The sequence below is a fragment of the Mobula birostris genome, chromosome 2 (genome assembly GCF_030028105.1).
Source record: "Mobula birostris isolate sMobBir1 chromosome 2, sMobBir1.hap1, whole genome shotgun sequence".
In the NCBI taxonomy this organism is placed as follows: domain Eukaryota; kingdom Metazoa; phylum Chordata; class Chondrichthyes; order Myliobatiformes; family Myliobatidae; genus Mobula; species Mobula birostris.
In genome coordinates this window covers 211,671,653-211,698,445 of record NC_092371.1, presented here as the reverse complement: position 1 = coordinate 211,698,445, position 26,793 = coordinate 211,671,653, and the positions used below count along the sequence as shown (strand labels likewise).

Below are 26,793 nucleotides of genomic sequence, written 5' to 3'. Positions count from 1 at the left end.
CTGTACCATTCATTCTACAACCAGGGTTTGATGCATTTACCATTGACGCCATTCAGTGCACTAGAGATCTGGGGTCTTCGTGCAGCTGATCATCCGTATGATGGTTATTTGTCAGTGAAACTGAAGTTTTCAGAGGCTGATGCGGGAGTGGCTGAGGCCCTTGATACATTAGCAGTAGTTTGTCCGGACCCCCGTCGAGAAGAGCAGCATTTCAGTTCTTGTGGGGACCAACACTCCTACTGTAAGGAGACTCACGGGAACCTGCAAGAAGAAAGCTGGAGAGAGCTTTTTGAGAACATTGTCCGTTCACCCGATGTATCGAGCTGCTTTTGAGGAAGTGCGTGGCTGTATTGGGCTGGATAATGAGTTTAGATGAGGGACTGTGTGGTTCACCCAGTCCAAGCCAATCGTGTTACAGCCCGGGGAAGTAGCGAGAGTGATGGAAAACCCCAAATTTTCTGGAATGCCTGAGGGCGAGGCTCTCTTAGTGGATGCTCCAGAAGGAGTCAGGTATGCCTGCTGCAGTACTGGCGAGGCCCGAACTGCAGAAGCCCTCGGTAGTACAGGCAAACAGGATGGCAGTCATTGTCAGGAAACTTCAAGTGGGGGATGCCCCGGCGCATCTTTTCCTGGTGACGGTAATATCTAGTGCCCCTGTGAGACACGCCGGGGAGAAGCTATCTGAAAAAGGGGGAAAGTTGACTGCTGAGTCATTCAATTATGGTGACTCCCCGATACCTGCGAGTTGGAAGAGGAGGTTGGTAGACAAGATGTTTAAACTGGAATGTGTCTTTTCCACTGACGAGCTTGGTATGGGTTGTTCTAAGAGAACTCATTACACTATCTGGTGACCGAGGACACCCCATTCCGAGAGAGGTCGCGGCAATTGGCCCCCGCAGAGGGAGAAGATATTTAGCAGCATTTGTGTAAGTTGAAGGAAGCTGGAATCATCACTGAGTCCAGAATCTCCTATACGTCCCCAACAGTAATTGCCAGGAAGGAGAATGGGAAGGTACAGATGGGTGTGGACTATAGGACTCAGAACAGGCATACCGTTCCCGACCAGTATACGGTCCCAAGGATCAAAGGCGTGCTCTCCTGTCTGAGTGGTGCAAAGTGGTTCAGTGTGCTGGACTTGAGGAGTGGATATTACCAGATCCCCATGGGGGAGGTTGACAAAGAGAGGACAGCATTTATATGTCCACTGGGATTCTTCTAATTCAAAAGGATGCCCCAGGGCATATCGGGAGCCCCAGCAACCTTCCAGCGGGTCATGGAAAAGATGGTGGGAATATGAACTTCCTTGAGGTATTGGTGTATCTGGAGGACCTTATAGTGTTTTGATCCACCTTGGAGGAACATGAAGTGAGGCTACTGAAGGTGCTGAGTCACCTGCAAGCAGAAGGGTTAAAACTTTCTGTGGACAAGTTCCAGTTCTGAAAGACGTCTGTCAGTTAGGTTGAGCACATAGACTCATGGGATGGAGTAGCTGCGGATCTGTGTGAGATAGAGGTGGTGACCCAAGGCACCAGACTGTGAGCACTTTGCACTCATTCCTTGGGTTCTGTGGGTACTATCAGAGGTTTGTGAAGGGCTACACGAAAGTGAGTCACCCTTTAAATCAGCTTCTGTGTGGTTACCCTCCCTTGAGGAAGACAGGGAGGAGGACAAAAGGAGAGGAGGGTAAAGAGTACCTTAGCCCTTCAGAGCCTTTTGGGCTGAGGTAGGATGTGAAATGTGAAGAGGCCTTTCAGTTGCTGAAGGAGCTGCCGATGCAGGCGCCTGTGCTAGCTTTTGCAGAACTCCGATTGCCGTATATACCGCATACAAACGCCAGCAGAGAGGGTTTAGCGGGCGTCCTGTATCAGGATCAGGGCACCGGGTTGAGACCGTTGTGTTCGTCAGCTGAAGTCTGTGGCCCTCTGAGAAAATCTATCTCATGCACAAGTTGGAGTTTCTGGTGTTGAAGTGGGCTGTGGTGGATAAGTTGAGTGTCGTTTGTGGTGAGGATGGACAACAATCCCCTAACCTATATCCTGACCTTGGCGAAACTGGACGCCACAGGCCATCGGTGGTTGGCGGCGTTATCTGCCTATGATTTCAGCCTGAAGTGCCGGCCAGGGAGTAGGAACGTTGATGCTGATGCTTCGTCCCGACGTGCACATGAAGGGCTGGACAGAGACAAAGAATGGGAAAGTGTTCCTGCCCCGGGGGTGCCAGTTTGCCATCATGGTGAAGGAAGACGGAAGGCAAGGGCAGGATTGAGCGGTAGATGAATTGGGAGGTTCTGATGACACCATTCCACAAGTTTACTGTAACCTGGCTGCTCTGGAGACAAACCAGTTACCGGAATTGAATCCTGGGGAACTGGTAGCTGCTCAATGAGATGACCTGGGCATTGCTACCATTTGGTTAGCAGTCGAAAAGGGAGACATGGCCCAAGTGAAGAAGACGAAACAATGAGAGAATGGCCCAGGTTGGAGTTGAGGAACCAGATCCTATGCCGGGTCACGTCGCCTCCGGACCGACCTCAGCGTTCCCAGCTGGTTCCCCCTGAGAAGTATCGGAGAATTGTGTTGAAGTCACTTCATGATGATTTTGGACATTTGGGGGTTGAAGGACCAATAGATTGCTCAGAGATCGGTTTTACTGGCCCCGAATGAAGCCGGAGGTCGAAGAGTACTGAAAATCGTGTATTTGATGCATATGGAGGAAGACGCTGCCTACAAGGGCAGCTCCCTTGTCCCACTTGCACAGTGCGGGGCCCCTGGACTTGGTGTGTATGGATTTCCTGTCAGTACAGCCAGATGCCAACAATATGGCAAACGTCTTAGTCATCATGGATCACTACACCAGATATGCACAAGCTTTCCCTACCAAGGATCAGAGGGCGTCCATAGTGGCGAAAGTGTTATGGGAAAAGTACTTCAATTATTATGGCCTCCCCAGGTGAATACATAGTGATCAGAGATGGAATTTCGAGAGTAGGCTCATACATGAGTTACTGAGTACAGTATGCTCAGAGTCAAGAAGTCGAGGACTAATTTTTATCACCCGCAGGATGATCCCCAGCCAGAGAGCTTTAATCGGACCTTGCCAGACATGCTCGGAACGTTGGAGATCAACAAGAAGAACAAATACAGTCGACATATTGGACATCTGGTCCACTGCTAACTGTACACAAAATGAAACTACCGGGTACTCGCCATATTATCTGATGTCTGGACACAAGGCGAGGTTGCCCATTGACCTTTGTTTTGGGACTGGTAAGGAAGACCTACCACCAAAGACTTACCTCAAGTACGTGTCTGATATGAGAAGGGAGCACAAAAGGCTTATGAATTAGCTGAGGTCGCGGCTGCCAAGCAGAATCAAGGGAATAAGAGGAGGTATGATCAAAAGGGTAGGTTCTCCCAACCCATGCTGGGAGACCGAGTCCTCATAAGGAATTTGGGGCTACCTGGGAAGCATAAGGAGTTGTCTGACCGCTGGGCGGCTACGCCCTATGTGGTGGAGAGCCAGATGCCAAACGTACCAGTTTTCCGGGTGAAACCAGAGGATGGGAATGGGCCTGTAAAGATTCTCCAATGGAACCACCTTCTGCCTCTGGGACAAGAGGTGTGGGTTGACCCAGAGCCCAACCTGGAGCCCACACCTAGTAAGCGGACTCCGCAGTGACGCGGGATGACTGAAGGACCAACACAGGAGAGAATAGACTGACCCCTGCCTCCGAATGGGATACTGATTCAGAGGATGAGGAAATGGGAGTGTGGTATAACCTGCCTTTTGCTAACTCCCCACTGATTGAGGAAGAGATTCCCAACCCTTCTCACTCTGAGTCAGGTGGAATTGCGGGGGCTATCTGTAGACGGCGGGACCATGCAAGGGATGAAGCGGGGCTCAGCCAAGGGACAGAGGGGTCCGAGTTGCAGGAGGGCACGAGTGATAGACCAGGGGAGGCCTCGCCAGGTGGACCCTAAGTATCTCCAGTAGTGTTGGAACATGAAGTAGTAGATGAGGGGGTATGGAGGTCTCAAAGAATCAGGAGACAACCGGATAGGCTGGCCTATGTAGCACCGGAGGAACAGAGTGTGGCCCCTACCACTTTGGGAAGCAATGTCACTGTCTTTTACACCTGGGTTGGACTTTGTGCTTTGCATGAAGGGTTGGCTAATTATCTCAGTGTCATGAGGACATGACTAAATTTGGTGGGGGTGAGTGTAACACTCTGGGAAAGGTTTCACTGCTAATGTAATGGTCTTTCTGTAGAAGCACTGCTAACGTAATGGCTTTTCTGTAGCAGCAGTGTTTGGGTTATGGCTAGAGATAACGGGGGCTTTGGCATGTGCGCCGTCCAACGAAGGGAGTGTTTTTTTTCTTGTTGTGTGCCTGAGACAGAGGTGATCTGGGTCTTTTGTTCGGCGGAAGATGGGCAACGAAGATGCCAGAATGGAGAGGTCAACTTGGAGGCCATTTATTCAACATTTCCATATGATGTAATTTGACCTTTTCCAAACTTATTCTATTTCTTTTTAATATATGTTGAGAGGAGCGGAGTCGACCACACTAATGGTTCTTTTTTTTTTGATGTTACATAACAGCCCATGTCTTTTTTTTGTTTAGTTGGTTAACACTGTTTAGGCTAGTTTTTCTTTTGGGGTATATTTTTATATTTTTTTTTTCCTTTTCATGATTTTTTTCTTTTTTTTGTATATTATGTTTGTATCCTGTATGATTGGGAGGTTTAATACCCATGTGTCAACTGGGTTTATATTTAACTATGTTAATTATAACAATGTAATCCCAATAACTTTGTATCAATACTATGGTATGTTTATGATTATGAAACCAATAAAAAGATGGAAAAGAAAAAGAAAGGAGAGGTCATAGGCACTAGAAAGGAGTGGACTTGGAGTTGATGAAGCCTGGGGAAATCGATGGAGGACTAGCAGAAGGGAATCCGTGAGCTCCAACTTGTGCACATTAAAGTAAAGACATCTGTTAGTCTTGCGAGACCATGGATCTGCGCTTGGAAAGTCTTCGCTCTCCAGGGCGCAGGCCTGGGCAAGGTTGTATGGAAGACCGGCAGTTGCCCATGCTGCAAGTCTCCCCTCTCCATGATACCAATATTGTCCAAGGGAAGGGCATGAGGACCCATACAGCTTGACACCAGTGTCGTCGCAGAGCAGTGTGTGGTTAAGTGCCTTGCTCAAGGACACAACACGCTGCCTCGGCTGGGGCTCGAACTCACGACCTTCAGGTCACTAGTCCAATGCCTTAACCACTTGGCCACATGCCAACACCGTGCACAATAGACTGTTTCATTATAATGGGCCCTTTTCTTTTTGTTTTGCTTTACTAACCCTTTAGTCAAATTAAGAATTATAAAGCTAAACCATTTAATTGCATATGGTGTTCTGTCTGTTATTTCATGGTACTGACTTGTAACAGGATAACACATCACACCGCATCCACACAAGTAGGAGGTTTTGCACCTCAATCTCACACGTTTGGTGGGGCCAAAGATTGTCTTCCCTAGATTTACACAGCCAACAGAACCTGAGGGTTACATAAATATTTGTCACTAAAAATGGTGGGGATTTATTGCTGAAATATGTTTAAGCTATTTTGTTAGCTGGAAGTATCTTTTCCCTGGTAGAGAGGGAAGACCCACCACTCAAATAGTGGGTATTGTCAGCTAAGCACGCCATTGAGGATTAACAGGCAAGTGATCTAGTCTTTGAAGATTAGGTGGGAATGGTATAACCTCCCTTTAGTGAAGGTACCTGTAGCTATCTATATCGGATAGAGATTAAGATTTTTGTTTGAACTTAGAACTTTGCGGACAGCAAATCCAAAGCCATCACAGAAGTGTAATTAATTTGCAGTTACACGCCTTCCAGTGTAGTCAGTGTTATTTGTTTTGCATTCAAAAAATAAAATACAAATACCCTATTTCAATACTGATATAAGCAAAGCCCTGTTCTAAAACAGGAAAAAAAAGAGAACATTCTTTGTAGATCTGAAATGAGGGTCTAAGCATAAGACCTTAAGATCATAAGACATAGGAGCAGAATTAGGCCATTCAGCCCATCAAGTTGCCATTCCATCATGGTTGATCCCAGATCCCACTCAACCCAATACACCTGCCTTTACGCCATATCCTTTGATGCCCTGACCAATCAAGAAATGATTTCCGCCTTAAATATACCCACTGACTTGACCTTCACTGTAGCCTGTGGCAGAGCATTCCACAGATTCACTACTCCTTGGCAAAAAAAAAATCCTCCTTACATCTGTTCTGAAAGGTCACCCCTCAATTTTGAGTCCTCTGAACTCCCTCTAATGACAGGACATTCTTTCTGAGATATGGGGTCCAAAACGGTTGACAACACTCTGAGAGTGGTCTGACTAGTGCTTTGTTAAGCCTCAGCATTATCTCCTTGCTTTTATATTCTATTCCCCTTGAAATAAATGCCAACATTACCATTGCCTTCTTTATCACTGACTCAACCTTAAGCTAACCCTCTTGGAGTCTTGCACGAGGACTCCTAAGTCCCTCTGCACCTCTGATGATTGAACCTTCTCCCCATTTAGAAAATAGTCCCTACTATTGTTCCTTTTACCAAAATGCATTATTGTACATTTTCCAACAATGTATTTCATCTGCCACTTCTTGCCTATTCTTTCAATCTAAGTCCTGCTGCAATCACATTGCTTCCTCAACACTACCGACCCTCCACCTATCTTAGTATCATTTGCAAACTTCGCCACAAAGCCATCAATTCTATTATCCAAATCATTGACAAACAATGTGAAAAGTAGCAGTCCCAAAACTGACCCCTGAAGAACACCACTTGTCATTGAGCCAACCAGAAAAGGCCATCTTATTCCCACTCACTATCTCCTGCCTGTTAGCCATTCCTCTACCCATGCCAGTAGCTTTTCTGTAATGCCATAGGATTTTACCTTGTTAAGCAGCCTCAAGTGTGGCATCTTTGACATCTACTCCCTCTCCTTTGGCCACCCTGCTTGTTACTCCCTCAAAGAACGCTTAACAGATTTCTCGGGCAAGAATTTCCTTTACAGAAACCATGCTGACTTATTTTATCATTAATCTTCAAGTACCCTGAAACCTCACCCTTAATAATAGACTCCAACACTTTCCCAACCACTGAGCTTAGGCTAACTGGCCTATAATTTCCTTTCTTTTGCCTTCCTCCCTTCTTAAAGGGTGGGGTGATATTTGCAATCTTTCAGTCCTCTGGGACTTTGCTAGTATCAAGTGATGCTTGAAAGATCATGACCAGTGCACCCATTACCTCTTCAGCAACCTCTCTCAGGACTCTAGGATGTTGTCGATCTGGCCCAGCTGATTTATCCACCTTAAGACCTTTGAGTTTGCCTCGCACTTTTTCCTTTGTCATAGCAATGGCACTCACTCCTGCTCCCTGACACTCATGGACCTCTGACCCACTGCTAGTGTCTTCCACAGTGAAGGCAGATGCAAAGTACTCATTAAGTTCATCTGCCATTTCTTTGTCCCCCATTACTACCTCACCCACATAATTTCTAGTGGTCCAATATCAACTCTCACCTCCCTTTTACTCTTTATATAACTGTAAAAACTTCTATATCCTGCTTTATATTATTGACTAGTTTGCCCTCATATTTCATCTTTTTCCTTCTTTTCACTTTTTTGGTTGCCTTTTGTTGGATTTTAAAAGCTTCCCAATCATCCAACTTCCCACTCACTTTTGCTACCTTATATGGCCTTTTTTTTGGCTTTTATATAGTCCTTAACTTCCTTTGTCAGCCATGGCTGCCTACTCCTGCCATTTGAGAACAACTTCTTCCGTGGTACATATTAATCCTTATGAACAACACCCAATCTAAGATAGGCTTTCCTTGAGTAGGCTCAACCACAAGCTGCTCTAAAAAGCCATCTTGCAGGGTTTCAACAAACTCCCTCTCTGGCAATCCGACACCAACCTGATTTTCCCAATCTCCTTGCATATTGAAATCCTCAATTACAATTGTGTCATTACCTTTATTACACGCCTTTTCCAGTTCCCTTTCCACATATCCCACCTCTCCCGGAAGTTCCGGGAGTCCCCCGCATATTCATAATGGCTCCCTGATGCCCGCAAATGATATACAATGTCATGGAAATCAATTTTTTTGAGAGCGAGCGAGCGCGAGAGAGAAAGCAAAAGAGAAAGCGCGAGAGCGACCACGAGAGAGCGAGAGCAAGCAAGCGAGAGAGAGCGAGCGAGAGAGAAAGCACAAGAGCAACCACGAGAGAGCGAGCGAGCGCGAGAAAACAAAAGAGAAAACGCGAGAGTGACCACGAGAGAGCGCGAGCAAGCGAGAAAGTGCGAGAGCAACCACGAGAGAGCGAGAGCAAGCAAGCGAGAGAGAGAGAGAGAGAGAGAGCGTGAGCGAGCGCGCGCCATGGGAGAGCGTTCAGAAGAAGAAAATATAAATTGTACGTCACCCCAGACTACCCTAAAGTGTACCCCTGCTTAATAGGGGTCAAAAATAATGACAGTGTTGCTCGCTGCACTGTTTGCAACAGTGACTTTTCTATTGCCCATGGTGGGTTAAAATGTAAAAGACATGTTGAGGTGAGTTTAGCAGGTGTCATTCGTTTATTAACATAGCTAACGTTATTTAAACTAGCTGGCTGGCTGCTAAGGAGCTACTCTATTGCAGACATCCCACCTCTCCCGGAAGTCTCCCGCAAATTGATGGTGCTACCTCCCTGAAATGAGTTTTTGCAGGGTGGGATGTCTGCCTTTCCAATCTCAACCCCACATCTTGACTATTTGGAGGCCTATATATGATAATTGTTTTTTTTACCCTTGCAGTTTCTTATCTCCAAAAACAAAGATTCAACATTCTCTGACCCTATGTCACCTCTTTCTAAAGGTGTAATTCCATCTCTTACCAACAGAGCCACACCACCACCTACACCTGTCCTTCCTTTTAATACAAAATGTATCCTTTGATATTAAGCTCCCAACTAGGGCCTTCTTTCAGCTACGACTCAGTGATTCCCACAATGTCATACTGACCAATCTCTAATTATGCCCTGAGTTCATCCACCATATTCCAAATAAGGAAAACATAAAGGAGAATTGAAAAGCTGAAAGATTTTTTTTCTCATGCCTGCCTTACATTAACTCCCTAATCTAAATGTGTGATGTTCGCTTAGCATCCTGGCTAACAATACAACAGCAATGACAAGAAATTTAACCTGCCGTTTGTTTCACTACTGTTTGGGGGGAACCCTTGTCAGCTTCAAAGTTTGTCCCCTTTGGTGTGGGGTTCCAAAGCAATTCACAGCATGAAGTATGTTAAAATATTCTGAAAGAAGTGACAGGTTTGTTTATAAAAGCAAGTCTTTTTTGCCCCATTCTGCATTTCTATCTTACAAATGTAGCAGTGTTTCCTTTCCCTTCTTGCTTTCTTCGGTGATAGTGAATGAAACAGAAATGCTTAATAAATGGAGTGCATTTAATATGATGTTGGCATGTTCATGGAACCAAATAAATTGTATGCTTAACCAGAAAAGATAGACTTTTATAAGATTTCTTTTATTCATTGTTTCTGTAATTAACATGATATCAGGATTTTGATTCTAATTTGAGTTGTAGAGAGGATGGGATTAATAATAATGCAGTACAGCATTATTTCTGTTAAATAAAACCAAGTCACTGACTCACTCAGAGATAAGTTGAGACCGTTTTATTTTACACACAGCAAAATATCGACAAGGTAAAAGCTAAGAATGGCTCACAGGATGAAAGTGCTGTTTCAGTTGCCTAGCTACCCACTTAGTTGAAGGAACGAAGAATGCTGTGAAGATGACAAAGCAAAGAAGAAAGATTTATTTAATATGGTGGTGGGACTGCAGTAAATTAACCACTGAAGTTTGCTTTCTGGCCCCCGGATGATGGGTTCAGGTCCTTAAAATTTGGACATTTATCCAATAACGGTACCTCACTTTAGCTGGGAAATTTGAGAAGATGGTGAGTGGGTTCCCCACATACATTCAATATGAAGATACATGTGCAGCAGGTCATTGAATAATTACAGAATGATAGGGAAATAATTAACATAGTACATGATCAGTTAACTATTATCACTGATCATTAAAATTATAAATATATCACAATTTTTTCACTTTTGATATCTTAGCAATGTTTGCCAGAAATTTACCCATTCAGTTGAAATATTAGTGTTGCTTTATATACAACACTACGAATAGTTTGTCATGCACTCCAACATTTTCCAAAATATCTACTGAAGTTCACAGTCACCTTATCAGGTGAAATATTCATTAGGTACACTGGGAAATGAAAAAACTTTCTATCTGAGCCTATAACAGACGTATGCTGGCATCTGTTCTAAACCCACGTAAACAATGAATAGCTTTCACTCTATAATGAAATGGCTGAGTTACAATATTGAAGGATTGTGCAGTCTGTTGCTTCTCAACTAACCTATGGAGAGCAGAAGAGTGCAGTGGGTGTTGAGGCTTAATGACAATGCATTTAAAGGTTACTATCTTCAAGGATAATTTTAAAAGAACATTAAAAGAAGGCTTTGGAGTGCCATGATGGACTGTAATTAATGATTAACAAAGCCTTCCTCAGGTTCAAAGAGTGTATTTTTGGAACCTCAAGGTTAAAATTATAATCATTAAGATTTACTGATTATGTAAAGCAAATAACGATAATTTCAGTAACACAGAATTATGCATATGCATCCTTCTCCATTATTTTACCTGAAGAGCCTCCAGAAATCGGAAAGAGCCCAGTCTCCTACCTCTTGGGACAAGACAAAAGCTTGAATTATGAAGCAATTCCTGGTATTCAAACCTGTGGAGATGCAGTAAATAAATATATTAAAATACTTCATTCCAATGTGAAACATTATTTAACATAGAAACGTAGAGATCTACAGCATTATTTTTAGAATATCGAGATCAAAATAAGAGCTTGTGAGTTTCTGCTACTCTACATTTGATTGCACACATGTACTGCAGTGGCGAATTTGGCCACTGCAGTAATTCACGTATGACTCCAAATATGGAGCTGACCTTTCTATTTGGTATACATTGTAAAATGAATAGTAGAAATCAGCTATCAATTGAAGAAGGTACAGAATTAACTTTAACGGTAAGTGTAAAAGTCGGGGGGGGGGGGTCTCTTATGTGTGGCCAATCTGAAGCTGCTGATTTGAGCAACACACAGAAAATGCTGGAGGAACTTAGCAGGTCAGGCTACATCTGTGGAAAGGAATGAACAGCCAATGTTTCGGGTCGAGACCCTTTGTCAGGCCTGACTGGAAAGGAAGGCGGGGCGGGGGGGAGACACCAGAATAAAAAGGTGGGGAGAGGGGAAGTAGGACTAGCTAGAAGGTGAAAGGTGACGCCAGGTGGATGGGGAAGATAAAAGGCTGGAGAAGAAAGAATCTGATAGGAGAGGAGAGTGGACCATGGGAGAAAGGAATGGAGGAGGGGGATTGGGGGAGGTGATAGGCAGTTGAGGAAAGAGAAGAGGTAAGAGGTGAACCAGAGTGGGGAATGGAAGAAGGGGGAAGAGGGAAAATTAATGTAAATTAGAGAAATCGATGTGCATGCCATCAGATTGGAGGCTAACCAGACTCAGTATCAGGCATTGCTCCTCCAACCTGAGAATAGGCATCATGGCTGTTGAGAATTAAAGTGGTTGACCACCAGGAAATCTTGTTCTTTGCAGATAGAGTGGAGGTGCTCAACAAAGCAGTCCTCAATCTACTTTGGGTCTCACCGGTGCAGAGGAGGCCACATCAGGAGCACTGGATGCAGTACACAACCCCGAAAGACTTGCAGGTGGATTGTTGCCTGAGCCATAAGGACTGTTTAAGGCCCTGCATTTAGGTAAGGGAGGAGGAGAAAAAGCAGGTGTAGCACTTTCTCTGCTTGCAGGGATAAGTGCCAGGAGGGAGATTAGTGGAGAGGGATGAATTAGTGGAGACGGAGTGATCCAGACAGAAAACAGAGAGTGGTGGGGAGTTAAAGATATGTTTGGTGGGAGGATCCCATTGAAGATGGCAGAAGTTATGAAGAATGATATGCTGGATGTGGAAGCTCATGGTGTGGTATATGAGGACAAGAGAAATTCTATCTCTGTTAAGGAGGCAGGAAGATCGGATGAGGGCAGATGTTCAGGAAATAGGGGAAATGCTGGTGAGAGCAGCATCAATGGTGGATAAAGGGAAACCCCATTCTTTGGAGAAAGTAACCATCTATGATGTCTGGAAAGGATAGCCTCATCCTGGGAACAGGTGCAGCGGAGATGAAGAAACTGAAACATTTTCATTTTGTCTGCTTTTGAAGATAAAAAATTTTCTTAGGTCATGAAAAACTTTAGGTCAATGCTGAAAGGGCAAAGAATGGCAAACCATTTGTTGCATCTGCCAAAAATTGCAAAGAACACGAACTATTTTCAAGTTTGAGCTTCATTTTCATTTTCTCCGTGTAAAACAGGCATCAAATGGACTCTCAGTGCTGTCCATCAGTACCTTCAGGTGAGACCTTGACTGGCTACTCCCTGTGACTAGATGGCACATCTGATGTGTTCTGGGACAACAAATGCCAAGAATGTCAGAAAAGGCTGCCAGAAGGTCAACGTGGAGCTTGGAGTATTTCTGCTTATTGTGATATCATGGAAGTCTTTTGAAGGATTGGACAAGCCTTCAACTGCCTCTTTTGGATCTAAAGATTCTAAGTACTTGAAGGAATAGAATTCATGTGCCACTAAACTGAATGTATGTTTACTCAAAAGGTAAAGCTCTGCAAGCTTGAATATAGCCCCTAGTTTCATATTTACATTGCCTTCAGCCCAATTTGAGCCTTATCTAAGAGTTTACTTAAACAGAATAACTGGAAGACTGAATTACCAATTTTTAGTGAGATGTCCTACAACAGGGAAACAGGCAGCAAACAGTTAAGTTTCCTTCATAGTATTTCAAAATGGGATATAATCTTGTCAATTGACCCTGGATCTTATTTTTTTTCATTTGCATTTAAACATACAAGTTTTAGTATTCATTTGAGTAATCTTCAGAGAAAATATTTCTGTAAACATGAACATACTATTTCCTCTGGCATCATTGTTTGTAGTGAACAGAAGGAATATGTTCCCTCTTGTTAATTATTAACAAGCTCATCATAGATTGAACCCTTTAAGATTGCATGGTATTCATAGCATATTTTCTAATTCCCACAGGCATTATTAAAAAGAGCCCAATAAATTATGTGTGGTTCAATGTATCAAAAGTACCGTAAGGAGCTTAAAATCCTGTGAAGGTACATTATTTTTTACTACTCTGCAGATTTGGAAAGCATTCCATTATCCATTGCAACATTGTGCAGTATATTGTGAATATTATGTATCATGTATCTGGTTTGGAAACCAGCACAATTCAATTAATTACATACATATGTTTTATATCATCCAAAACATGGTAATTATTGTGTTCAATGCAAAACATAAATAATCTAGATAGTTTAATACATGAATGCTGCAAAGATAATAGGTTGATTGTAAATATACTGATTATTATATTATAATGTATAATTATAATATATTATGCTCTTGGGAAGTTCCTTAGATCTACAGCATGGCAGGATTACTTTAAATGACTACTTTATATAAAGTGGGATAAAACTACTTTATATCATGACATATTTTAAAGTGTACAAATGCTATTATTTCAGAAATGGTGGAACATAGATTATTTTACTTATGGGTTATGGATTATACTATCAATATAGATACTGTATCAGTGCAAAAGATTGGGAAATTTTTGCACAGCTAATTTGACATGAAAGGTCTTAGTACACAACACCCACAATGAATTGACAATTAGTTTCAAAACAGCAACATGTACTTACATGTAACTTCTTAAACATTTTCATGGAAATCCATAATAGAAACAATTCCAAACAGGGGAAGAGGATTAGGAGGGGTGAGCAAGAATAAAATAGTTGAAGAGATTACATTTTATGAAATGACAAAAGATGCAGGATTTTTCCAGAGAATTGGAGTCTCAATCCTGATTACACTGGAACTGGTATTAGGACAGAGGGAGAGGCAAGATACCAAAGGCCATTGAAAGATCGAGGCTAAGCCTTATATGCTTATAGAACATAGAATAGTACAGCACAGTACAGACCCTTTGGCCCACATTGTTGTGCCGACCCTCAAACCCTGCCTCCCATATAACCCCCACCTTAAATTCCTCCATATACCTGTCTGGTAGTCTCTTAAATTTCACTAGTGTATCTGCCTCCACCACTGACTAATGTTCCCTCTAATTTTTAGTAGTCAGTGTGCGCAAAAATATTATATTGTGCAAATTTTTTTCCTCTGACAAAAGTATGTGCGCACTGAATGCACACATGGCACAGTTTATGTAGGTTTACAAAATATTTGACATAAAACTGCACAGAATAAAAACAAAATAACATACATATTTAAGTCACTCAGTTATTTTTTTCTCTCTCCTGTCTTTGGCATTTACCCATTCTTTGTGAACTCTATCTCGACTAATAGAACTTCCATCCAATTGATAGCTTTCGATTCTCATTAACATATCCAAATGACATTCACCTAAATGGTTTCTCAGCTTGTATTTGAGTTGATTCATTAGGCTAAAACCTTGATCACAGTCCGCACTAGACGCAAGAAAGGTTCCTCCAATGTGCATCAACTGCGCAAGGTCGCAAAACTGTTCATTTTGAAGTACAAATGCCACCATTTGAGCAAAGTTTGAAATTGGTTTGGATTTAATTTTTTCTTGCACGGAAAATTTGAAATCATTAAACTGTCTAACTATTACAATACTTTCAGCTAGAAAATCATGATACTTTAGACACAAGGCATTAACTTGTTCATCGCCAAAAGTGAAGTCACAATCTGCAATTGCGGAGAAATCAAAAGCTGACCATTCTTGTACCTCAACTTTGATCTCCTCTGGGTTTGATCGTTTTCGCTCTCGCTCATCTGCACTCAACCGTAACATGCGTAGCACTCCTGTAATGGGTAATGACAGGTTCTGTTGCCTGTGCTTTTGCACACCATCCAAATGTGATTTACTTGCCAAATGACTCTTTAAAAAGTCAAGTTTCCAAATATCATCCAACTTCTTTCCACTAACAAGTTCTCCAGCAACTTTTGCATCACGACAATACAAACAGATAACTCGAGTTTCCGAATCATACATAAATATTTCTGGTAGCTGAATGTTCATGACCTCATGAACTTTTGGTGTAGCAGCTTCTGCTGTTTTGTCAAGCCATTCAACTTTAAACAAATTCGCAGTTGTTTTGCGCTTCACGCCCTTTGCTTCTTTTGAATTCGACATAGTGAATCAATATTTTATTCCAATAAAAACTTAGTAAGCTATCTACAGGATTTGAAACAGATCTTTGTAAACTTTACGATATGAACACTGTCCACCAAACATGGCTGCCACTGTGATGCAGCTTTACAAACTGGAACAGAAAAGGTGAGGTGACGTAAGTTAGTGACGTGCATTGTGGTATTTGAAAAACCAACTAACTAGTTAACAGAAACAGTTAGTTAAAAGATTATTTTCAATAAATATAATTATTAAATGCTACATTATTTTAGGTAACTAACCTTTTGTGCGCACATTAATTTCCTTTGTGCGCTGGTTGAAAAGCGTGTGCGTGTGCACATGCGCACAGCTTAGGGGGAACTATGCCACTGACTCAGGCAGTGTATTCCATGTACCTACCACTCTCTGAGTAAAAAACCTTCCTCTAATATCCCCCTTGAACTTCCCACCCCTTATCTTAAAGCCATGTCCCCTTGTATTGAGCAGTGGTGCCCTGGGGAAGAGGCACTGGCTATCCACTCTATCTATTCCTCGTAATATCTTGTATACCTCTATCATGTCTCCTTTCATCCTTCTTCGCTCCAAAGAGTACAGCCCTAGCTCCCTTAATCTCTGATCATAAACCATGCCCTCTAAACCAGGCAGCATCCTGGTAAATCTCCTCTGTACCCTTTTCAATGCTTCCACATCCTTCCTATAGTGAGGCAACCAGAACTGGACACAGTACTCCAAGTGTGGCCTAACCAGAGTTTTATAGAGCTGCATCATTACCTCACGACTCTTAAACTCTATCCCTCAACTTATGAAAGCTAACACCCCATAAGCTTTAACTACCCTATCTACCTGTGAGGCAACTTTCAGGGATCTGTGGACATGTACCCCGAGATCCCTCTGCTCCTCCACACTACCAAGTATCCTGCCATTTACTTTGTACTCTGCCTTGGAGTTTGTCCTTCCAAAGTGTACCACCTCACACCTCTCCGAGTTGAACTCCATCTGCCACTTCTCAGCCCACTTCTGCAACCTATCAATGTCTATCTGCAATCTTTGACAATCCTCTGCACTGTCTACAACACCACCAACCTTTGTGTCGTCTGCAAACTTGCCAACCCACCCTTCTACCCCCACTTCCAGGTTGTTAATAATAATCACGAAAAGTAGAGGTCCCAGAACCGATCCTTGTGGGACACCACCAGACACAACCCTCCAATCCGAACATACTCCCTCCACCACGATCCTCTGCCTTCTGCAGACAAGCCAATTCTGAATCCACCTGGCCAAACATCCCTGGATCCCATGCCTTCTGACTTCCTGAATAAGCCTACAGTGTGGAACCTTGTCAAATGCCTTACTAAAATCCATGCAGATCACATCCACTGCACTACCCTCATCTATATGCCTGGTCACCTCCTCAAAGAACTCTATCAGGCTTGTTAGACACGATCTACCCTTCACAAAGCCATGCTGACTGTCCCTGATCAGACCATGATTCTCTAAATGCCTGTAGATCCTATCTCTAAGAATCTTTTCCAACAGCTTTCCCACCACATACGTAAGGCTCACTGGTCTATAATTACCCAGACTATCCCTACTACCTTTTTTGAACAAGAGGACAACATTCGCCTCCCTCCAATCCTCCAGTACCATTCCTGTAGACAACGAGGACATAAAGATCCTAGCCAGAGTCTCAGCAATCTCTTCCATCGCCTCGTGGAGCAGCCTGGGGAATATTCTGTCAGGCCCTGGGGACTTATCTGTCCTAATGTATTTTAACAACTCCAACACCTCCTTTCCCTTAACATCAACATGCTCCAGAACATCAAGCTCACTTATATTGTCCTCACCGTCATCAAGTTCCCTCTCATTGGTGAATACCGAAGAGAAGTATTCATTGAGGACCTCGCTCACTTCCACAGCCTCCAGGCACATCCTCCTTATGTAAGGAACCTTATATAAGGCTCCAAATAGCAAAGGCAGTTTGGAGAAGGTGTATGAAGTTCTTGAAGAGAAGAATGCTTAAAATATAAAATGAAGCATTGGGTGCAGGCAGTTTAGGCAATGAATGAGCTGAATTGCATTAAGGTTAAAAAAAACAGAAAATTCCTTTTCATTGTTAGATTCTCAGTAAACAAAGAAAACTGGATATGCCAATTACCAATCAGTGTGAAAGTATGTTTATTTGGTGGATTTATACATATAATATGGAGGTACTTTTGCATGAATCTTCCCTGTTAGTGATGCTATGCTTAACCTAATTGCAGTTTTTGAGGTTTTGGTGAAATTGATGTAACTGATATATGGAAATTGATCTTCTTGATACAGAATTGAATGTTAATTTAAAAAAAGCTAATAGTAAGACTAAGGAGGGAATGATGAATGATTTTAGGTCGTTTGATCAGGGGATGGACCCAAGAAAACAGCCCAGGCAAATTGATATGTTCCTGAATGGACCAGCAGATAGGTATGTGTGGGGATCACCATTCAATCTTGTAGAATTTAATGATTTCTTTAAATCACATTAATAGAGTAAACTTACTTTGATGCATGTTCAGCTTTGAAAACTAATTGAGGGCATTATTTGGAGCAATGAGCTCCAACATCATATGATGTTGTCATGATGAGCTGTTCAATCTTTCAATATTAAGCTGTACATGTACCAATGCCTTCACCAAATTAATATGCAGTGTGACTTGGGCCACAATGCACATGCATTGGATGCCATTTTAGGGCTGAAACAGTATTTGTATCATCTAATGAAGGCCAATTCAGCAATGAACAGAATTCCAAATGAAGAAGAAATGCTGTGGCTGGCTGTCAACTCAATATAGGTTATGTTTTTCTGCATTTCAGATGAAGAAAATTATCACTTCATAATTTCTGGTTGTGTGTTCTCTACTTTAAAACTTCGAAATATTAGCAGTCCATTGATAATTTTACGTGAATAGACAGTTACTGGTTCAAGGAGATGTTGTACTATCTGCAATCCTTGAATGACCATAAACAGCTTATTTATTCTGAAATTCTCTTTTGTACCATTTGAAAAGCATGAACTACAGCTGAAGCTATGGCTCTTTATCACAAACCACCTGGTGCATTCTTCACTCAGGTGACATTTAAAAATGTTTAATATACCAACCAAAAGTGTAAATGTGCGTCTTAGTTATAAATCTAGTGAGATGTTGATCTCACTAGGATACGCACAAAGATAAAATGTTACTTGATTCATTGTTGATTTGTGTTAATACTAGAGCAGACACTGCACAAAATCAATGGGACAAAACAACATCCCTGCCATAGGACTGAAGACTAGTGCTGCAGAACTACAGTAGCAGTCCTTTTAACAGAGCTGCTCCAGTACCATTACAATATTGGCACAATCTATCAATATGGAAAATTGGCCAGGAATGTCCCACTCAGGACAAATCCAATCTTGCTAATTCTGACCCATTCAGAAAAGTGATGACAAACTTTCATGACAGTGCTATCAGGCGGCATGTGATTTCCAGTAACCTAGTCATTGATGCCCATTTAAAGTTTTGTCAGGACCACTTGACTCCACACTCCATCCCTTGACTAAAAGTGGCATCAAGGCACCTTGGTCAATAGGCAGCAAATTACTCCTTTGGTTGGAGCCACATCTCAAATAGTGAAAGGTGGTTGTGGCTATCAGATCAAACCTCTCAGTTCCAGAACACGAGCACAAATGTCTTTCAGAAAGTTTGATTCTGATTGTCCAGGGATGATCTTGAATGCACCCCTTAAGGATGGCGTAAACAGAATCAAAGTTCAAAGTTCAAAGTAAATTTATTATCAAAGTACATATATGTCATCATATACAACCCTGAGATTTATTTTCTTGCAGGCATATTCAGTAGATTAAAATGACCACAATAGAGTCAATGAAAGAGCACACCAACAGGGCAGACAATCTGCAAAAGACAACAAACTGTGCAAATAAAAAGAGAAAGAAAAATTAATAATAAATAAGCAATAAATATCAAAAACATGAGTTTGCAGAAACAGTTCAGTGATGGAGTGAATGAACTTGAGTGGAGTTATCCCCTCTGGTTCAGGAGTTTGATGGTTCAGGGGTAATAACTTCCTGAACCAGGTGGTGTGAGTCCTGAGGCTCCTGTAACTTCTTCCTGAATGCAGCAGTGAGAAGAAACCGTGACCTGGGCACGTGGGGCGGGGGTGGGGTGGTCTCTGGTGATGGATACTGCTTTCCTGTAACAATGCTCCATGTACTGCAGATGTACTCAATAGTGTGGAGGGCTTTTCCCGTGATCGATTGAGTCATATTCAGGACTTTATGTAGGATTTTCTGATCAAGGCTTTGGTGTTTCCATACCAGACTGTAATGCAGCCAGTCAATATACTCACCACCACACATCTATAGAAGTTAGTCAAAGTTATAGAATCCTTGCAGACTCCTATGGAATTAGAGGCACTTGCCTAGTGCTCTCTTCATAATTGCACTTAAGTGCTGGACCCAGGGCAGGTCTGCGGAAATGATAACGCCGAGGAATTAAAAGTTGCTGACCCTCTGATCCCTGATGAGGACTGGCTCATGGACCTCCAGTTTCCTCCTCCTGAAGTCAATAATCAGCCCCTCGGTCTTTCTCATTGAGTAAGAAGCTGTTGTTATGGGACCACTCAGCCAGATTTTCGATCTCCCTCCTATATGCTGATTTGTCTTTGTCTTTGATTTGGCAAACGAAAGCAAAATTAATTACGGCGTTGGAGTTGTGCTTAGCCATGTTCTTCCTTGCACCAGTATAAATGCAGCCTGCTTAAAGCAGGTGGGTACCTCAGACTGCTGAAGCAAGAGGTTAAAGATCCCAGTGCACACTCCAGCCAGTTGACCAGGACAGGTCTTTAGATCTATCAAGGTTTTCAAAGGTAACCAGATAGGCACTCAGGAGGAGGAGCTTAAGAGAGACAAGGGCACCTAAAGGCGACTCCTTTGCTTACATCTTTGGAAATAGCTCTATTTTTAACTTTAATATCTCTATTTTTTCCCTTTCAGGGTTCTTTGGAGACCCTGACCTGGAGCTACATGCCGACTTCGGTTCTTTGCGGGAATTGGACCCACTCTCAGGGTTTCAAGCCTGGCCGTTATTTGATATGCCAAGGATGCGGCCTAAGAGGTTAGCTCGCCTTCGGAATTCTGGGACTTCGTAGCTCTGGAGACGGGCAGACCGAAGGTTGGTGCCTCTTCAGGAATTCAGTGTGCTGTGGGAGATGGAAGATCGAAAGCAGCGAGCTGGCTGCTGGCCATGTGCCCAGAGCCCGAGTTCTTTGGGCTCAGAGCTCGGAAAAAGCGACGCAACAGACTTCTAACATTGTAAATCAGTGAGCTGCTTGTTAAACGCTGTGAAACGGAGACACCTCTTTCTCCCTTATTAGGGAGAGAGAGAGAGAGAGAGAGACTGTGGTATGTCAGATACCAGGTGAAGGAGTACTCTTTGGGGTACTGCAAGTCTCTGTCTTCGCGGATGCTTTGCTGCACACTTGAGTGCTCAGTAGTGGGTGCTGATGCTTTTTTATTGCTGGTGGGGGGAGGGGGATTGTTACTTTGCTGCTGCTTACGTGTGGGAGGGGGCTTTGGGGTCCTAACATTTAACATTTGGGGCACTTCTCTGTTTTTGTGGATGGTTGCGAAAAAGAATTTCAGGATGTATATTGTATACATTCCTCTGACATTAAATGTACCTTTGAAACCTTGAAACTTGTGAAGCCATATGGAATGAGTAGGAAAATGGAACTGACTGAATTGCTCTGTAAAAGTCTGATATGGACTTGATGGACAAAATAACAACTCTCTGTGATGTAATGATTCTATGATTCTACGGTTTCAATTGCTACAATGATAAAATCTGGCACTTATAGCAATGCATGACATAAAAAGGTTGAAAGAAATAAACTTGCCAAAAACAACTAATGGCAAAGCTATTTGATGTCCTACCACATCAAAATATAGGTCACATTCTTTCTCATATAAGTAAAATTATACACAGATTGCTTGTGGCTTTCTGGTTTTCTTTTAGATTGTGATGGTGTTTGGTTTGTTGACCGCAGAGTTCTAAACCTAAACAAAGACCTCAAGCCCTATTGGATATAAATAGCCATGAGTACCCTCACTAAAAGGAGATTATACTGTAACTACCAATCTTCAAAGACTGGATTACTTCTCTTTTTATTCTCTGTGGCATGTATAGTTGCCAATATCCACTATGCAAGTAGTGGATCCTCCCGCCCTACCAAGGAGAAGATACTTTCAGCAAACAAAGTAGTTTAAATGACGGTTCATTTATTTTCAGTGATACGCATTTAAATCCACACAATACTTTTAAAACACATTTATAAATCACAGTGGATTTCTATCTTAAATATTTTCGAATCACAAACAATTTCTAAAACACAAACCATATCCAAAGCACAAGTGATAAAAGATTCCCAAACACAAAGGACAAAAGATTTCCAAAAGACAGGTACAATTCCTATAAACTAAAAAGAAACACCAATAGTTCTCAGATGAACAAGTCATCCATCACAGAAACCAAAGCAAGAAAAGTGGATTCTAATCACAAACAAGAGAAAATTTGCAGATGCTGGAAATCCAAGCAACACACACAAAATACTGGAGGAACACAGCAGGCCAGGTAGCATCTATGGAAAAGAGTAAACAGTTGACATTTTCGGCTGAGACCCTTCGGCTGGACTGGAGAAAAAAGATGAATAGTCCAGATAGAAAAATGGATTCTAGTTCACCCCGTGTTTTTTCCATGTTTTTTATTGATGTTCCTTACCCCATTCCTGATAAGACTGAACTGCTCTTTACATTTATACACTTTTTTTCCCCACTTCTGTGACTCCAAAAATATGTGACAGTTCCTCAGATATTCTTTTAACACAAACAGTCTAAGTGTTCTTTTGAAGGCAGAGTTCCATAATTAATGCTGTAAGTGCTGTAAAGTTAACTTCTCTGAGCAGATAAACCCTTCCAACTGTAAACACCAGTTATTGATATGCTAAGTGATATTATCATCTAGATCTTCAAGGTTCCTAGAACTAAGCAGCTTAAGAGTCAGGCTGTCTATTTGAAACAATCCAAGTTAAACAATCATTGTCTTGTATTGCAACTCTGAACAGCAATGAAGCAGGTGCGGTGAGCTAGCATCTGCTTTTCATAGACAGAGCATCTGCAAGAAACAGAGTTTGCTAGCAAAACTGTTCCATAGAGAGCGTTTTTTAACTTCAAACTGACGGCTGCTTTCCATTTACATTTAAAAAACTGAAGACTGACTCCCAGTACGACCAGAAACCAAACAACTGTTAGTTGAATGTTTACTTACATCTGTTTGTGATCTTACAAAAGGCAGCTGCTCATGTTTGGGAAGGAAGCTAAGCAAACATGAGACCTCCTGCCAGGACATTGAATATCCATCACAAGATACATATTGCAAAATACCAATCAGACATTATCATTTCAGTTTCCAGCAAGTGAACTATTTTTGATCAAAAACACTATTACCTGTATTTATAAACTGAACATAGCTGACAGCTTTACTTTTATCCTTTTATCAACATTTTTGACCTTAAGTTAATCTCTCGTGTCAGTAATCTTCACAAAACAACATTGGCCAGTACTTCCAACCTGCTCCACTACCCAGCAACTCTTCTAATATAGCCCCTTGCAACAAATCAGTCATTTGATGGTGATGAAGCAAGAAAGAAGCTCACACTCAACATAATTTGATGGTGCAGGTTGGTTTTTCAACGCTGAACTAAAACCTTGAATGAGAACGGAACAATAGAGGAAGAAGTAGGAGAAGAGGTAAAGGAGATGCCACCATCAGCTTTCATCACCGTTCAATGACTTTGTCTGAACTGAATTTTGCCTCAGTTCCACTTTCCTGCCTGTTCCTCATAATCCTCAACCCCTTTGACTTTAACTTTTATCTGACTTGGGCTTGAAAAATTCAATGATTTAGTTTCCCTTGTAGACAGGCCAATTTAATGACCTGCCCCTGGACAAGTTCTGGATTTCGGTGAATGAAGAGTATCCTGCCGTTCACAGGAAAGCATGAATATTTTGCTGCAGTTTTCAACTTCTCACATGTGTGAGTAAGCTCTTCTTTGTTTAAAAAGCATCAACAGCAAGGATAGAAATAAGCCTCATTTCAGTTGTAGGTGAAATCCATCTGTGCTTATATTAAGTTCAATCAGAGTTGGGTATTTGTGCAACAAAAAACAAGCACAGGTTTCACAAGCTAGGCGTATATTTGAGCCTGGTCTTGTCATTTAGTAAGAAAATGTTTTGTTCAAATTCTTGTATAAAATTGAATCTTAGGCTATATTTTTATTCATATTGCTTTGGCTCATTGTTTTTAGTAACTTTATAATTTAACATTGTTAATAAATTTTCATGTTGTAAGCAGCATTAATTAAAATCAATTTTAAACCTTTATTTAAATTAAAACTACCAGGCTTACCTTTAGTAAAATTAAATCCCATTTTGGCTTAAACCAGTTTTTTAACAGAAATTTATCATGTTTGCCATATGGGTTCTTAAAATTTCTGAAAGGGAAGAAAGAGATTAATTTCAAGAGAGGTAAACTAAGCTTAACTAACTGTTTTTTTCAAGAAAGGTTGATTAAATTTTCATTCTCTACTCAAAAGAGCATTGACAATGATTTTTGGATTACTATATTTACAACTTACTGCAAATGCTAACGTATAAGGCTTTTTCCACTGAGGCAAGGGGAGAAAAAAACCAGAGGACATGGGTTAAGGGTGAGGGGGGAAAAATTTAAAGGGAACATTGGGGGGGGCTTCTTCATACAGAGAGTGGTGGGAGTATGGAATGAGCTGCCAGACAAGGTGGTAAATGCGGGTTCTTTTTTAACATTTAAGAATAAATTGGACAGATACATGGATGGGAGGTGTATGGAGGGATATGGAACGTGCACAGGTCAGTGGGACTAGGCAGAAAATAGTTCAGCACAGCCAAGAAGGGCTAAAAGGCCTGTTTCTATGCTGTAGTTTTTCTATGGTTTTCTATCATGAGCCGTAGATTGAATAATTTTTATGCAGGGGTTCCCTGAGACCTGAAAATTATTTCAAGGGATTTTCCAGGACGAAAACGTTGAGGAAGGCTTCCCTACACACTGATGGCTGTGTAGCCAGATTCTGCCCTAAATGCATCTACAGGTTTCCAGATGATACCACCATAATACCCTATAACTCACATGACAATCAGTCAGAGTACAGGAAGGAGATGGAGATCTACTGATAGGATGTCATGACATCAAAGCATTATTCTATATGAGTAGTATCAAAGCAAGTTTTTCCACTGTATCTTGGTACACATGAAAATAATGAAGTGATCTCTTCGCCACTTGCTTAGTATCATTAGCAAAGTTAGCTACAAAGCATTTGTCCCTTAATTTGGAACAAGTAGTCAATACTCCAACATTGGTCACTATGGCACTACTCCAATTACAACTGGCCAACATGAAATGACCTATTTACCCTGACACCCTTTACTTGTCAGTTAGCCAATACTCTGCCCTTTTCAAAATATTACCCCCACCTCTATGCACTCTTACCTTAATCCAAATATCCTGCTGGTTCCTCTTTATTGTCACTCAATTTCCTAAATTTATTGCATCTCAAATAATTAAATTTTTCACAGACAATTTCTTCCAGAAAATCACCTTTTCTCTGTTTGAAAAGCCTCTTTACTGCTTCCTTAATAATGTACTTCTAAAACGACAGATATTAGGCTAAAAGGCCCATAGGTTCCTGCCATCTATCTCACTCCTTTCTGGAAAAGGGGAAATACATTTGCAGTTTCTCACTTCATGGGGATCTTGAGAAGTTTGGAAGTTTACAGCCTGTGCATCCATTACCTCTCTGTTGCCATCATTTTTTAAAAAAAAATTCAGACCATCAGGCACAGCAATGTGTCAAACTTTAGTTCCATTAGTCCAACAGTGAGATTCCTTCTGTTAGCGTCTCCTACTGTGAACATAGATACAAAATTTTTGAGCTATGTCCTCGTTAACTCCCTCCTCTAAATTTCAATGAGATCAACACTTACTTAATTACGTTCCATTTAAAAATAGTTGGAAGCTCTTATATTGTTTTATATGTCTTGCCAGTTTACTCAAATAATCCATTTTCTTTTTATTTACTTTTCCTGATTTCTATACGTACATACTTAACAATCTGCTGATCTACCTCTAAGCATTTCAGTATTCTAGGCCTTATCCCTCCCCCTCCAAGTTTCAACTTAATACCATTTTTAATTGTAGAATTAGGCTATTTGACCATTCAATCTGCTCCACCATTCAAATATGGCTGATCTCTTTTCCTCAACTCTTGCCTTCCCTACATAACCGCTAACCCCTTACCGATCAAGAACCTATCAATCCCTGCCTTAAATACAGTCAATGATTTGGCCTCCACAGTCTTCCATGGTGAGGAATTCCACAGATTCACTTCTCTTGGATCCCAGACTCTCCAGCAATGAATGGAAACAATCTCCCCATGTACGCTTGATCAGGCCTTCTATCCTTAGCCACAGACTTATTATCTCTCCCATAGGAGAATTATCTTGGTGAAATATATTTTTTTCTGGGGATTATGTTTATATTTCTTATATTTCTGTCATTTTTTATATACTCTTACCACTTATTTTGATTATCCTAGCCAAAAAGAGTGAATATTGCCTTCACATTGTAATTAGCTCATGTCTACATTTAAACTTAAGACACTGTCTTTTCAAGATCAAAGAAAAAATGAAATTCTATCACATTCTGAACATTCTTACTCACAGAATACTTTACAATAAGATCATTAATTAATCATGTGTCATGACATCCAGTCAGGTCTAAATTAACCATCAGAAAAGAGTGTCAAGTGTTACACAACCATTGGATTCTTGAAATTAAGAGACTACTTAATTATGGGCTAATTAAATAGCAGAACAAGCTCTATGGATTGAACTGCCTTCTCCTGCTTCCAGCTCATAAGCACTAATTGGAAGCAAATTTGAGTAGTTTACATGCTAATAAATAAAGCAGCAGTTAAAAATTAATTCTAGATATTAAACCTAATAGTTATATATGATAGATATTAATAGTCAGTTAAATGTGAAAACAGAAAAGGTAAACAAACAAAGATGAGATCGATGGATTTGGTAAAATAGACAAATTTTACTGGAATAATGAAACAAAGATTGAGCAAATCCCTTCTGAACCTTCTAAACTCAAGGCACGTACAATTGACACACACAAAATGCTGGAGGAACTCAACAGGCCTGGCAGCATGTATGGAAAAAAGCACAATCGATGTTTTGGGCTGAAA

At 41.4% G+C, this 26,793-nt stretch overlaps 1 protein-coding gene across 3 annotated transcripts in view; it reads right to left on the bottom strand.

The window, feature by feature from the left end:
* LOC140194040 (exostosin-1-like) overlaps positions 1-26,793 on the bottom strand; it is a 517,224-nt gene that overhangs the window by 172,431 nt on the left and 318,000 nt on the right. For all 3 annotated transcript variants that reach the window (XM_072251404.1, XM_072251403.1, XM_072251405.1), the window contains one exon: positions 10,793-10,886. In XM_072251404.1, the coding sequence (XP_072107505.1) occupies positions 10,793-10,886 (94 nt within the window). The remainder of the gene's footprint in view (positions 1-10,792; positions 10,887-26,793) is intronic.